This window comes from Bufo gargarizans, chromosome 1 (assembly GCF_014858855.1).
Source record: "Bufo gargarizans isolate SCDJY-AF-19 chromosome 1, ASM1485885v1, whole genome shotgun sequence".
NCBI lineage: Eukaryota > Metazoa > Chordata > Amphibia > Anura > Bufonidae > Bufo > Bufo gargarizans.
Genome location: NC_058080.1, coordinates 470728511 through 470739892, shown reverse-complemented (window position 1 = coordinate 470739892; position 11382 = coordinate 470728511). Strand labels below are relative to the sequence as shown.

The 11382-nt window shown below is 42.7% G+C and overlaps 1 protein-coding gene across 4 annotated transcripts in view; it reads right to left on the bottom strand.

Moving 5' to 3' along the window:
* Nucleotides 1-252: 252 nt before the first annotated feature.
* SPIN1 (spindlin 1) overlaps nt 253-11382 on the bottom strand; it is a 62442-nt gene continuing 51312 nt past the window's right edge. For 3 of the 4 annotated variants that reach the window (XM_044287552.1, XM_044287561.1, XM_044287569.1), the window contains exons 6-7: nt 4583-4615; nt 253-1762 (exon numbers count right to left, since the gene is read on the bottom strand). In XM_044287552.1, coding sequence (XP_044143487.1) covers nt 1563-1762; nt 4583-4615 — 233 coding nt within the window. In that variant the 3' untranslated portion in view covers nt 253-1562. The remainder of the gene's footprint in view (nt 1763-4582; nt 4616-11382) is intronic. The other variant, XM_044287577.1, reaches the window with a different exon arrangement.

The window sequence follows — 11382 nt, the reverse complement described above, 5'->3', positions numbered from 1 at the left end:
GCTGAACAGAACTATATTAGTGCCGTCTCACCGCCTAAAGCCTTTATTGAGAAAAACTTGTATAATATGCTAATTAGCCTCTGAGGGGGGGGGGGGCGGCACCTAGAGGCTCCGTTCTCCCACCTCTGGCCATGCCCTGCTACACTACATTGACAGGGGCAGGCATCCTTGGTCTCCTACCTCCGGCCCTGTCTGCAGTGTAAATCTCGCACCGTTCAGTATTCGGCGCAGTGAGAAAGCTGGCGAGATCCCTTCACTCACTGCGCCTGTGCCGAATACTAAACAGCGCGAGATTTACACTGCAGACAAGGCCGGAGGTAGGAGACCATGGATGCCTGCCCCTGTCAATATAGTGTAACAGGGCGTGGCCTAGAGGATAATTAGCATATGATAAAAGTTCAGTTTTCTCAATAAAGGCTTTAGGCAGCGAGACGGCACTAATATAGTTATGTTCGCTAATGTCAGCCAGCTTAATACCCATTTTTTAGGTGACAGAAACCCTTTAAGATTTACTACATCGGATAGGAAAATGTTGTTTCCATTCTGTCACTTGTTTTTCAGCATTTCTCAAATTATTTTTTAAGATAGTCGAATCCATAAAGGGCACAAAATTTTGATAGGACTTGAAATACAAAGTGACCAGCAGCAAATTACAAAAAAAAAAAAAAAAAAAAAAAAAGGGTATAGCCAAAAAAAGGGTCTGGGGGAAATAAAAAAAAAAAAAAAAAAAACACGTGGGAAGCAGAGACACTTCTCACTCACAAGACAAACATAACACTGAAATATGCTTTCAACACAGTTTAACTTGGTGCAGAACTGCCCCACAATCTAAAACATTATGTCCACGGTAAAGCAAAAAATTAGGAAATGTTAGGTCTTTATTTTTGCATCAATACATTTTCTCTCATTTACACAGCTGCACTAGTGTTGCCATATTGAATGTGGAGCTTCAGGCCAATTTACAGCCAATTAACATCCCGCCGATACTCAACTGGATTGTGCCAAGTATTTGGCACAAAGTTGGTGTGAACGAAGTCAATACTTCACAGTGCAATGATTTGCTGGGACTCACAGCACAAGTATCAATTACCCCTACGGCCTTCAACAAAGACGCTGAAAGCTAAAATATTGGACACCTAGTTTACGGACGTTAGACATACCAAACAGTTCTCTGTAGAGCAAGGAATGAGTGCTTAGAAATACACATCTATCCTGTTATTTCGTAATCTGCATGGCTGGGCTTGCTCGTTTTTGCATTGAGACGCCTTCAGCTCGTCTTTGCACTGAGACACCTTCAGCTTTAAAGATTCATGTTCAAAAACGTAGCATCCTCCAGATCCAAACATGTCAACCTGTGAAAGTGGTTTGCTCCTGTTTAAGAGAAAGATGGGCAAGTATGTTCTTCAAAGAAAGATGACTTTTCCCTTTCTTTAGTACGCAACACCAGGGATTGTGGGTTCGCAGGAATATCTGAACATTTCTGTAACCAGAAAACAAAGTCTTTCTACAAATTTTACATCTATTTAGATCCACAAGTTTGGCAAGGCTGTCCACAATCCTACTTAGGATGTCTTCACCAAATCGTAGACATAAATATGGAAATCGTCATCAAACTTTATGAAGTAAACAGAGGGTTTGGCTTCAACTTGATGAATAACCATGCCAGTCCTTTTTGAGCCATCTTCTTTGGCATATTCCACTTGCTTCCCCACCAGGCTGTCAACAACCTCACCAGGTTCTCTTTCAGCTGGAGGAGAATCATCTATTGGTAGCATAAAAGAAAACAAAAGAAAAAACAAACATCAGTACACATCTAACAAAACATTAACTATCAACTTCCTAAGGCCCCTTTCACACGAGCGATATGGAATGGGTCAGGGAAAAACTGCTTTCTACACAAGTTGAATCCGTTTTGTCTGCAATGGCACTCTGTCCGTTTTTTATGCGTTTTTCAAACATGTGAAGAAAAACTGAAGAGTAACAATTTACATCTCCTACCAACCATAATTGCATCCGGACGCCTTCCGTTTTTTACACAAACCCTATTCACTACTATCAAGCCAGGGCTGCATGAAAATGCTCAATATAAAACATGCTGCAATTTTTTTCTGAACACCGAGATGAACAGTGATAAACAATGCTCATGTGCACAGACCCATTGAGTCCAGATGCTAAGCGTTCACTACACGCGTCTCATCAGGACGGAGAACTCGCTTGTGTGAAATTAGACAGGTTTTGTTTTTTCCCTCCCTTACCCTGGGTTCACACCTGAGCGTTCCCCAAACGCGCGTTTTACGCGCGTTTTAGTCGCGCGTTTTTATGCGCGTTTTTTGTAATAGTAAACGCGCGTTTGACGCGCGTTTGTGTCATTGACTGCAGTGTCCTATGGCCACAAACGCGCGTCAAAACGCCCCAAAGAAGCTCAAGTACTTGTTTGAGCGTCGGGCGTTTTACAGCGCGTTCGTACGCGGTGTAAAACGCCCAGGTGTGAACCCTTCCCATAGGGAAGCATTGGTTTTCATGTCTTAAGCGTTTTACAGCCCGTTTGAACGCGCTGTAAAACGCTCAGGTGTGAACCCAGGGTTAGGGTGTTTACCTATGCCAGTGTTTCCCAACCAGTGTGCCTCCAGCTGTTGCAAAACTACAACTCCCAGCATGCCCGCACAGCCAAAGGCTGTCTAGGAATCCTGGGAGTTGTAGTTTTGCAACAGCTGGAGGCACACTGGTTGGGAAACACTGACCTATGCGATCTTCTGATCACTAACCCTGGGTTCACACTTGAGCGTTTTACAGCGCGTTCCTACGCGCTGTAAAACGCACAACAAGGAGAAACCAATGCTTCCCTATCAGCATGGTTCTCACCTGGGCGTTTTACAGCGCGTACGATCGCGCTGTAAAACGCCCGACGCTCAAACAAGTACCTGACCCTTTTTTTGAGCGTTTGTCGCGCGTTCCCGTACAATAGACTTTCGGGAACGCGCGACAATGTGTGCACGCCTGTCTCTGTATGCGCGCTTGTAAACGCCCGTACAAGCGCGCATACAGAGCGCTCCTTTCGGAACGCTCAGGTCTGAACCCAGCGTTATACCACAGACTGCAATATGGGCAGCCTATGGGATTTTTACAGGCTCGCCTGTCAGGCCATACTATGACAGGCCTGGGAGCCTTTACAAGGCCACGGGGCTGTCCTAGCAACTGATCTGAGCCCAGTGATACTGCCGCAGAATTTCAGATTAGCGGGCAGAGGAAGTCCCCTCCCTCTGTCTAAATGCTCAAATGCCATGGCAGCGATTGACCATGACATCTGAAGGGTTAATGACCAGGATTAAAGTTATCTCCCAGTCATTGTGCCAACTGTATGGAGCGGGACCTCTCGTACTCTGCTGACATACTAGTAACATCAAAGGGCCGTGAACGGGATTAAACTTTAAGGGTGGGTTTAAACTTTTTTTTATGCTGCCATTTTTTCAGTGGTAGAAAAACACCAGTGCAAAATCAAAGTGAGACAATTTTAGAATCTCAGATTGTAAACTCTTGAGAACAGGGCCCTAATTCCTTTTGTTCTAATTATTGACTTGTCTGTTGCCATTTGCAAGAAAATTTAGACTAGAACCTTCAGAATCACAGGTGCATATCCATGAAGCAAACATAATTACAAAAAACAATATGGCTGCACACTGTTATATAGACTATATAACGGTGTGCAGCCTGTTTTTTGTAATTATGTTTGTCTGTTGCTATGCTATTTATTCCTGTCTGAACTCCTGAAGAATTGTAAAGCGATGCGGAATATGTTGGGACTATATAAAGATTATTTAGAGAATGGGTCAGCCGCCACCACCAGGATTCCAGTGCATCCTGAAAAAGGAGGGATATCTGTAATGAAGTCTATGGCCACGTGCTACCAATGGGCTTCTGGCACTGGCAAGGGAAGTAAGAGACTTGCAGGTCTCCGTTTTCAGTTGTGTTGTGGGCACAAATGGAACATGCGGCAACATAATTCCAGACTGGGCCCCCAGTAATGTTGGGTAATTAGGCTAGCAGTCTTATGGAGACCTGGGTGACCTACGACTTTGGTGGAATGCCTCCAGACCAGAACCCCTCTATGTAAATCACACTGGGCACAATACATAAGCTTTTCTCCATTAAAAAAAAAAAACATTCTACTGTATTTGACTAAATCTGCATTGATAAAATAAAAATTGATTTTCATTAGATTTTTATACACATGTAAAACAGGATTCTGCAGCTGAACAAATTTTAAATAGACATGGTAGAAGTTTTCTGACACAAGATGCGAAAGGGGTAATTAAAAAGTACCAAGGAACACGTTGAAAACAAACTCATGGCCACCATTCCTTATAATACATGAGTAGTAGTTTTAGGACAAAGAAATTAGTACTTCAAATATCAATGTTATATGGCTTTATGATTTTTGTCCCCAGAAACAAGGTATATGAAATGGTCACCCAGTTTTTCAGCAGATGGGACGCTTGATGTAGCACATATACAGGAAATATAATTTAAAGAACTTTAATATGGCATATTAAATGATGATATGAACAAATGCAAAATGTATTACCTTTGTCATTCTTTGGCATGGATGGAGAATGTCCTAATAGGTATAACGATATGATTAATAAGGTTGTAAATGATAACAAGAAAATAAAAGTGATAGCCACCATCTCTGGATGGATCAGTGAAACCAGAGGATGAAGCAAGGACATAGTTCAGAGGCTTATACAGGTCCTTCTAAAAAAATTAGCATATTGTGATAAAGTTCATTATTTTCTGTAATGTACTGATAAACATTAGACTTGCATATATTTTAGATTCATTACACACCAACTGAAGTAGTTCAAGCCTTTTATTGTTTTAATATTGATGATTTTGGCATACAGCTCTCAAAAAATTAGCATATCATGAAAAGGTTCTCTAAACGAGCTATTAACCTAATCATCTGAATCAACTAATTAACTCTAAACACCTGCAAAAGATTCCTGAGGCTTTTAAAAACTCCCAGCCTGGTTCATTACTCAAAACCGCAATCATGGGTAAGACTGCCGACCTGACTGCTGTCCAGAAGGCCATCATTGACACCCTCAAGCAAGAGGGTAAGACACAAAGAAATTTCTGAACGAATAGGCTGTTCCCAGAGTGCTGTATCAAGGCACCTCAGTGGGAAGTCTGTGGGAAGGAAAAAGTGTGGCCGAAAACGCTGCACAATGAGAAGAGGTGACCGGACCCTGAGGAAGATTGTGGAGAAGGACCGATTCCAGACCTTGGGGGACCTGCGGAAGCAGTGGACTGAGTCTGGAGTAGAAACATCCAGAGCCACCGTGTACAGGCGTGTGCAGGAAATGGGCTACAGGTGCCGCATTCCCCAGGTCAAGCCACTTTTGAACCAGAAACAGCGGCAGAAGCGCCTGACCTGGGCTACAGAGAAGCAGCACTGGACTGTTGCATGTCATTCGGAAATCAAGGTGCCAGAGTCTGGAGGAAGACTGGGGAGAGGGAAATGCCAAAATGCCTGAAGTCCAGTGTCAACTACCCACAGTCAGTGATGGTCTGGGGTGACATGTCAGCTGCTGGTGTTGGTCCACTGTGTTTTATCAAGGGCAGGGTCAATGCAGCTAGCTATCAGGAGATTTTGGAGCACTTCATGCTTCCATCTGCTGAAAAGCTTTATGGAGATGAAGATTTCATTTTTCAGCACGACCTGGCACCTGCTCACAGTGCCAAAACCACTGGTAAATGGTTTACTGACCATGGTATTACTGTGCTCAATTGGCCTGCCAACTTTCCTGAACCCCATAGAGAATCTGTGGGATATTGGGAAGAGAAAGTTGAGAGACGCAAGACCCAACACTCTGGATGAGCTTAAGGCCGCTATCGAAGCATCCTGGGCCTCCATAACACCTCAGCAGTGCCACAGGCTGATTGCCTCCATGCCACGCCGCATTGAAGCAGTCATTTCTGCAAAAGGATTCCCGACCAAGTATTGAGTGCAGAACTGAACATAATTATTTGAAGGTTGACTTTTTTTGTATTAAAAACACTTTTCTTTTATTGGTCGGATGAAATGTGCTAATTTTTTGAGATAGGAAATTTGGGTTTTCATGAGCTGTATGCCAAAATCATCAATATTAAAACAATAAAAGGCTTGAACTACTTCAGTTGGTGTGTAATGAATCTAAAATATATGAAAGTCTAATGATTATCAGTACATTACAGAAAATAATGAACTTTATCACAATATGCTAATTTTTTTTAGAAGGACCTGAATGCTTTGCACCACTCATGTATTATACAAGGAATAAAAATAATGATATAAGGAGCCACAATTTAAACCCCCAAAGGACTTAGGGGGAGGTTTATTAAATCTGATCCAAATGAAACTTGCCTGCCTATAGCAACCAACCAGACTGATCCTTTTCAGAGTTCCTTTGGAAAATGAAAGGTGGAATATGCTTGATTACCAAGCCATTTTCCATTCGCACCAGTTTTGATAAATCTCCCCCTCAATTTTTTTTAAATGAAGACTCATGGAAAAAGTGATACACTGTTATACCTAGTGCAGGGCCTAATGGTGGGTTGCAAGACTGAAAGACTAGCAAAGGATAGTCATGCTCCACCCCCTTCAGGATTCGCCTAAAGCGTTCCTGTAAGTAGTACGCACAACCCCTTACATGCCACACAATCTGACACCGCCATGACAAAAACCAAAACCACTTCAAGGATCTCACTTGTGAATAAAGAGTAATTAAAATGTTATGCAGACTCCAAAACTATATCAGTAAAAACTACAGATCACCCCACAAGAAAGAGCCCTCCCTCCCACAGCTCCATAGACATAACTAGAAAAACGTTAGGAGGGTCAGAATATGGCATTGTAAATTTTAACCACTGAACAAAACCCATAAAACAATGGCTGAACTGCATGTTTTCAAATTCCACACCATTTAAATTTTTGTTCCAGCTTCTCACGACATCATATGCAATATTAAATAGTGCCATTAGAAAGTACAACTTGTCCCACAAAAAACAAGCCTGCAAAAGCTTTGTGAAACGAAAACTAACATTTTTGGTTCTAGAAGGTTAATGAGTAAAAAACAAAATTGTAAAGAAAAATAATGCAAAAATTGTTAGGTAAAAAACGGGTTAAGGGGAATGTATCACCTAGATTTTATTTTTTGCCAATTAAAACTAGACACTGAAACTTTTTCTAATCTGTTATGTTCCGACTGGTGACTGGAGATGCACCCGACTTCTACCGGAGTGTTGAAGCATGCTTTGACATTTACAGAGTTCACTGTGCAGGGAAGGGGAGGAGCTGTGACCACCACCTATTCTAAGTGGTGTCATCCTATAATACAGCATTTACCTTTCAATCTAACCATGCCCTGCAATGCGATGACTGCAGAGAAGAGATCTTTACAGATCAGGAAGTGCCAACCTATCAACATGGTTATAAGGGAAAATAATAGCATTCTGAATACAGAATGCATAGTACAATAGGGCTGGAGGGGTTAAAAAAAATAAAAATTAAAAAATAAAATCTTAATTTTTTTTTAACTCACCTTAATCCACTTGTGCAGCCGGCATCTCTTCTGTCTTTGCTGTGCACAGGAATAGGACCTTTGATGACATTACTGTGCTCATCACATGGTCCATCACCATGGTGAGGGACCATGTGAGGTGACGTCACCACAGGTCCTTAGCCAGCAGCTCAACATTACAGAAGACATAGATTCGCAACTACGCGATCAAGTGGACTCAGTTATTTTTTATTTTATTTTTTAACCCCTCCATCACTATTTTACATTGCATTCTGTATTCAGAATGCTATTATTTTCCCTTATAACCATGTTATAAGTGAAAATACAGATTGGGTCCCCATCCCGATAGTCACCTAGCAACCATGCGTGAAAATCACACCGCATCCGCACTTGCTTGCGGATGCTTGCGATTTTTACACAGCCCCATTCACTTCTATGGGGCCTGCATTGCGTAAAAAATGCAGAATATAGAGCATGCTGTGATTATCACGCAACGCACAAGTGACGCGTGAAAATCACAGCTCATGTGCACAGCCCCATAAAAAAAAAAAAAAAAGAATGGGTCAGGATTCAGTGAGGGTGCAACGCGTTCACCTCACGCATTGCACCCGCACAGAATACTCGCCCGGGTGAAAGGGGCCTAAGGGTACAGAGTAGGCCTGCACAATATATCGCCAAAGCAATCGCAATTAAATCGCCAATTGGCCGACCCAAAAATGCTGCAATTATTTTACCATATTTTTCGCTTTATAACACAAACATTTTCCCCCCCAAAAGTGGGGGGGAAAATGGCAGTGCGCCTTATAAAGCGATGGTTGACTTTTTACGTGGTTGACACGGATGTATCGCCGGCCGCTATGCTGCACAGCGCGGCCGGCGATACATCAGTTACAGTATGGGGAGGGAGGAGGGGCTGGAGGCAAGTCGTTATTTTAATGAACAAATGTTCTTTTATTTATTCTATTTTATGTATCTGTTCTGTGCAGTGCTATTACGAAAATGGCAAGTTTTGTATTTTGTACTTTTGCAGTAATGCAAATATGTTATTTAATTTAGTAAAAGAGGTTTTATTTTGAAAAACACTGTGCATTTTAGTTCTTGAGTTAAGCATAACTACATTTCAGCATTATCAGTAATTTGTGTGTGCTTTTGCCTTGAAAATCCAAGCAAATAGACCTCTAGAACAATTCCCTTTAAATATTGCGTTGCATACCGTTATCGCAATTTTTAGGGCCCTAATCGCAATCGCACAAAATTCCCATATCGTGCAGCCCTAGTACAGAGGGGAGGTAACAAGTTGGGGGGTGTACCTGCACAGTCTGACTATGGCAGCACTGATTGGATAGAGTGAGTCTGTGCAGGTACACCCCCCCAACTGGTTAACACCCCTCTGTACCCTTAATGCACACTGCTAGCAATTCATTCATTCATAACTTCTAGTAGAAATAATAAAGGAATGGCATAACAGAGCCATAAGAATAGATGCTCCAGAATCGCTATTACATAAGGAATGCATGGCGCTATTAAGAGGAATGTTAGGAGTGGTGACAGGTCCTCTTTAACTGATGCATGGGAATTTTTTTTTTTTTTTGTTCCTCTAAAGGACCAAAAGAACAGAAAATGAAACTGTGATGTGAAGGTTCCCTTAGCTATTTCAATGCACATCTGATCTTTTAGATAGAAGATTGGATAAGTTAAAATCCAGCCTACACCTTTCTTTCAAAATTTGGGATTGGGCAAGGTTCAGACCACGTCGCCATTACACAAATGTCCCAGATGGATACAACTGTATGCCTATAAAGTTGTATATAACTACCTTTCACTCCCTTTTTTGCATAAATTTGTATTAAGACAGTTGAAGCAATATATACACACCATTCATATGTAGGTCAAAAGAATATACTTTTGGCATAGGTCTACATCTTAGGCCAGATATAGCAGCTCAGATCCTCTGAAGTGAATGGGGTCAGGCTGTAATACGGCACATAACCGGTGGACAGGTGTGGCTCTGTTCTGGGAAGAAGGCCCATTTCACACTTGCGTTGTTAATTCCAGTATTGAGATCCGGCAGAGGAACTCAATACCGTAATTAAACGGATCCGTTTTGATTTTGCACATCAGGATGCATCTGTTCAGTTAGGATGCGGTTGTGTGAAATCAAAACAGAAAAAAAATGGATCCGTCACTAAATACACTGAAAGTCAATGGGTGACGGACCCAGTTTTTTAGGACACCGCTTCCTACAGAAGTTTTTGTGTCCAGTCACAAAACCGAATGCTGAGGGAATGGAAGACATCCTGAACAGATGTCTTTCCATTCCGAATATATGAAAACTAAACAAACATTTTTTTCCGGTATTGAGATCCTCTGCCAGATCTTAATACCACAAGACACCACAAGTGTGAAAGTAGCCTAAGGCCGAATGCACGGCCGTGAGTGGTCCGTGGAACCGCGGCCTGGATTCCTGCTGAGTGCAGGAGCGCACGGCGGCATTGGTTGCTATGACGCAGTGCGCTCCCTGCTGCCGCCACAGTACAGTAATACACTGGTATGATCTATACCAGTGTATTACTTTACTGCGGCGGCAGCAGCAGGGAGCACACGGCGTCATAGCAACCAATGCCGCCGTGCGCTCCTGCACTCAGCAGGAATCCAGGCCGCGGTTCCACGGACCGCTCACGGCAGTGTGCAATCAGCCTAAAGGAAATGTTGGAGAAAGTGATTATTTAACCCTTTCCTGACCTCCGCCATACATGTATAGCAAAAGTCCGATCTTTAAAAATAGTTCCCACTCGCAAGCGCAGCGGCCAACATAGCAGCGGGGTTTCTGCTGTTTTAAATAGCAGACACCTGGGGCTAATGTCCCCCCCCCAATCAGCAATAATGACGATCACAGGCATTTGACCCCTCAGATGCTGTGGTCATCTGAGAGCTAAAAACCTGGAAGCGCTGCGCCATGGGGTGATCGGGAGAGCCATTCATTCACTGTGAAAGACATTTCATGGGTATATTTCAATGTAGGCCAGCAAGTGGAAGACACTACATTTGAATATACCGATTCCCACTGCTAAACAGAAGTGGCAATCTGACCACAGCATCTGAGGGGTTAACTGTCTGCGATCAGTGTGGAGTGGGCACCATCTTTAAAGTCACTACTGCAAACATATATAGTCATGGGGCGGTAGGGAAAAGGCTATTAATAATTTTAAACAATTTTCTGGTGTTATTTGTAACCTTCCATCTAAATACCTTCAGTAAAAAAAAAAAAAAAAAAACACACAACATAAAATTCTGCAGGTGATATCAAAGCTTATCTATTCCCTCCTGATCTCTGCACAGGTCACACAGCAGGGCTAGAAAACTCTCCCACAGAAGTCAATAATGTCCCCTCCTGTCCAACGTGTCTATGAACCATGGTGGCTGCTTTAAATCATCTCTCTAAGGCCTCATACACACAGCCGTTGTTTTGGTCCGCATCCGAGCCGCAGTTTTGGCAGCTCGGATGCGAACCCATTCACTTGCACATCATGTGCTGTCCGCATTCGTTGCTCCGTTCCTTGGCACCGCAAAAAAAAATAATATATAACATGTCCTATTCTTGTCCGCGCTTTGCGGACAAGAATAGGCATTTATATTAAAGGCTGTCCGTGCCGTTCCGCAAATTGCGGAACGTGCACAGACGCCATCCGTGTTTTGCGGACCACAAAACACACCACGGTCGTGTGCATGCGGCCTTAATGTTATCAAGAACAGTTCTAGCAAATTGGCCGCCCCCATAATCATGTTCAGGGAGTAGATTAAAAGAAATCTGCAATCAAAAAAT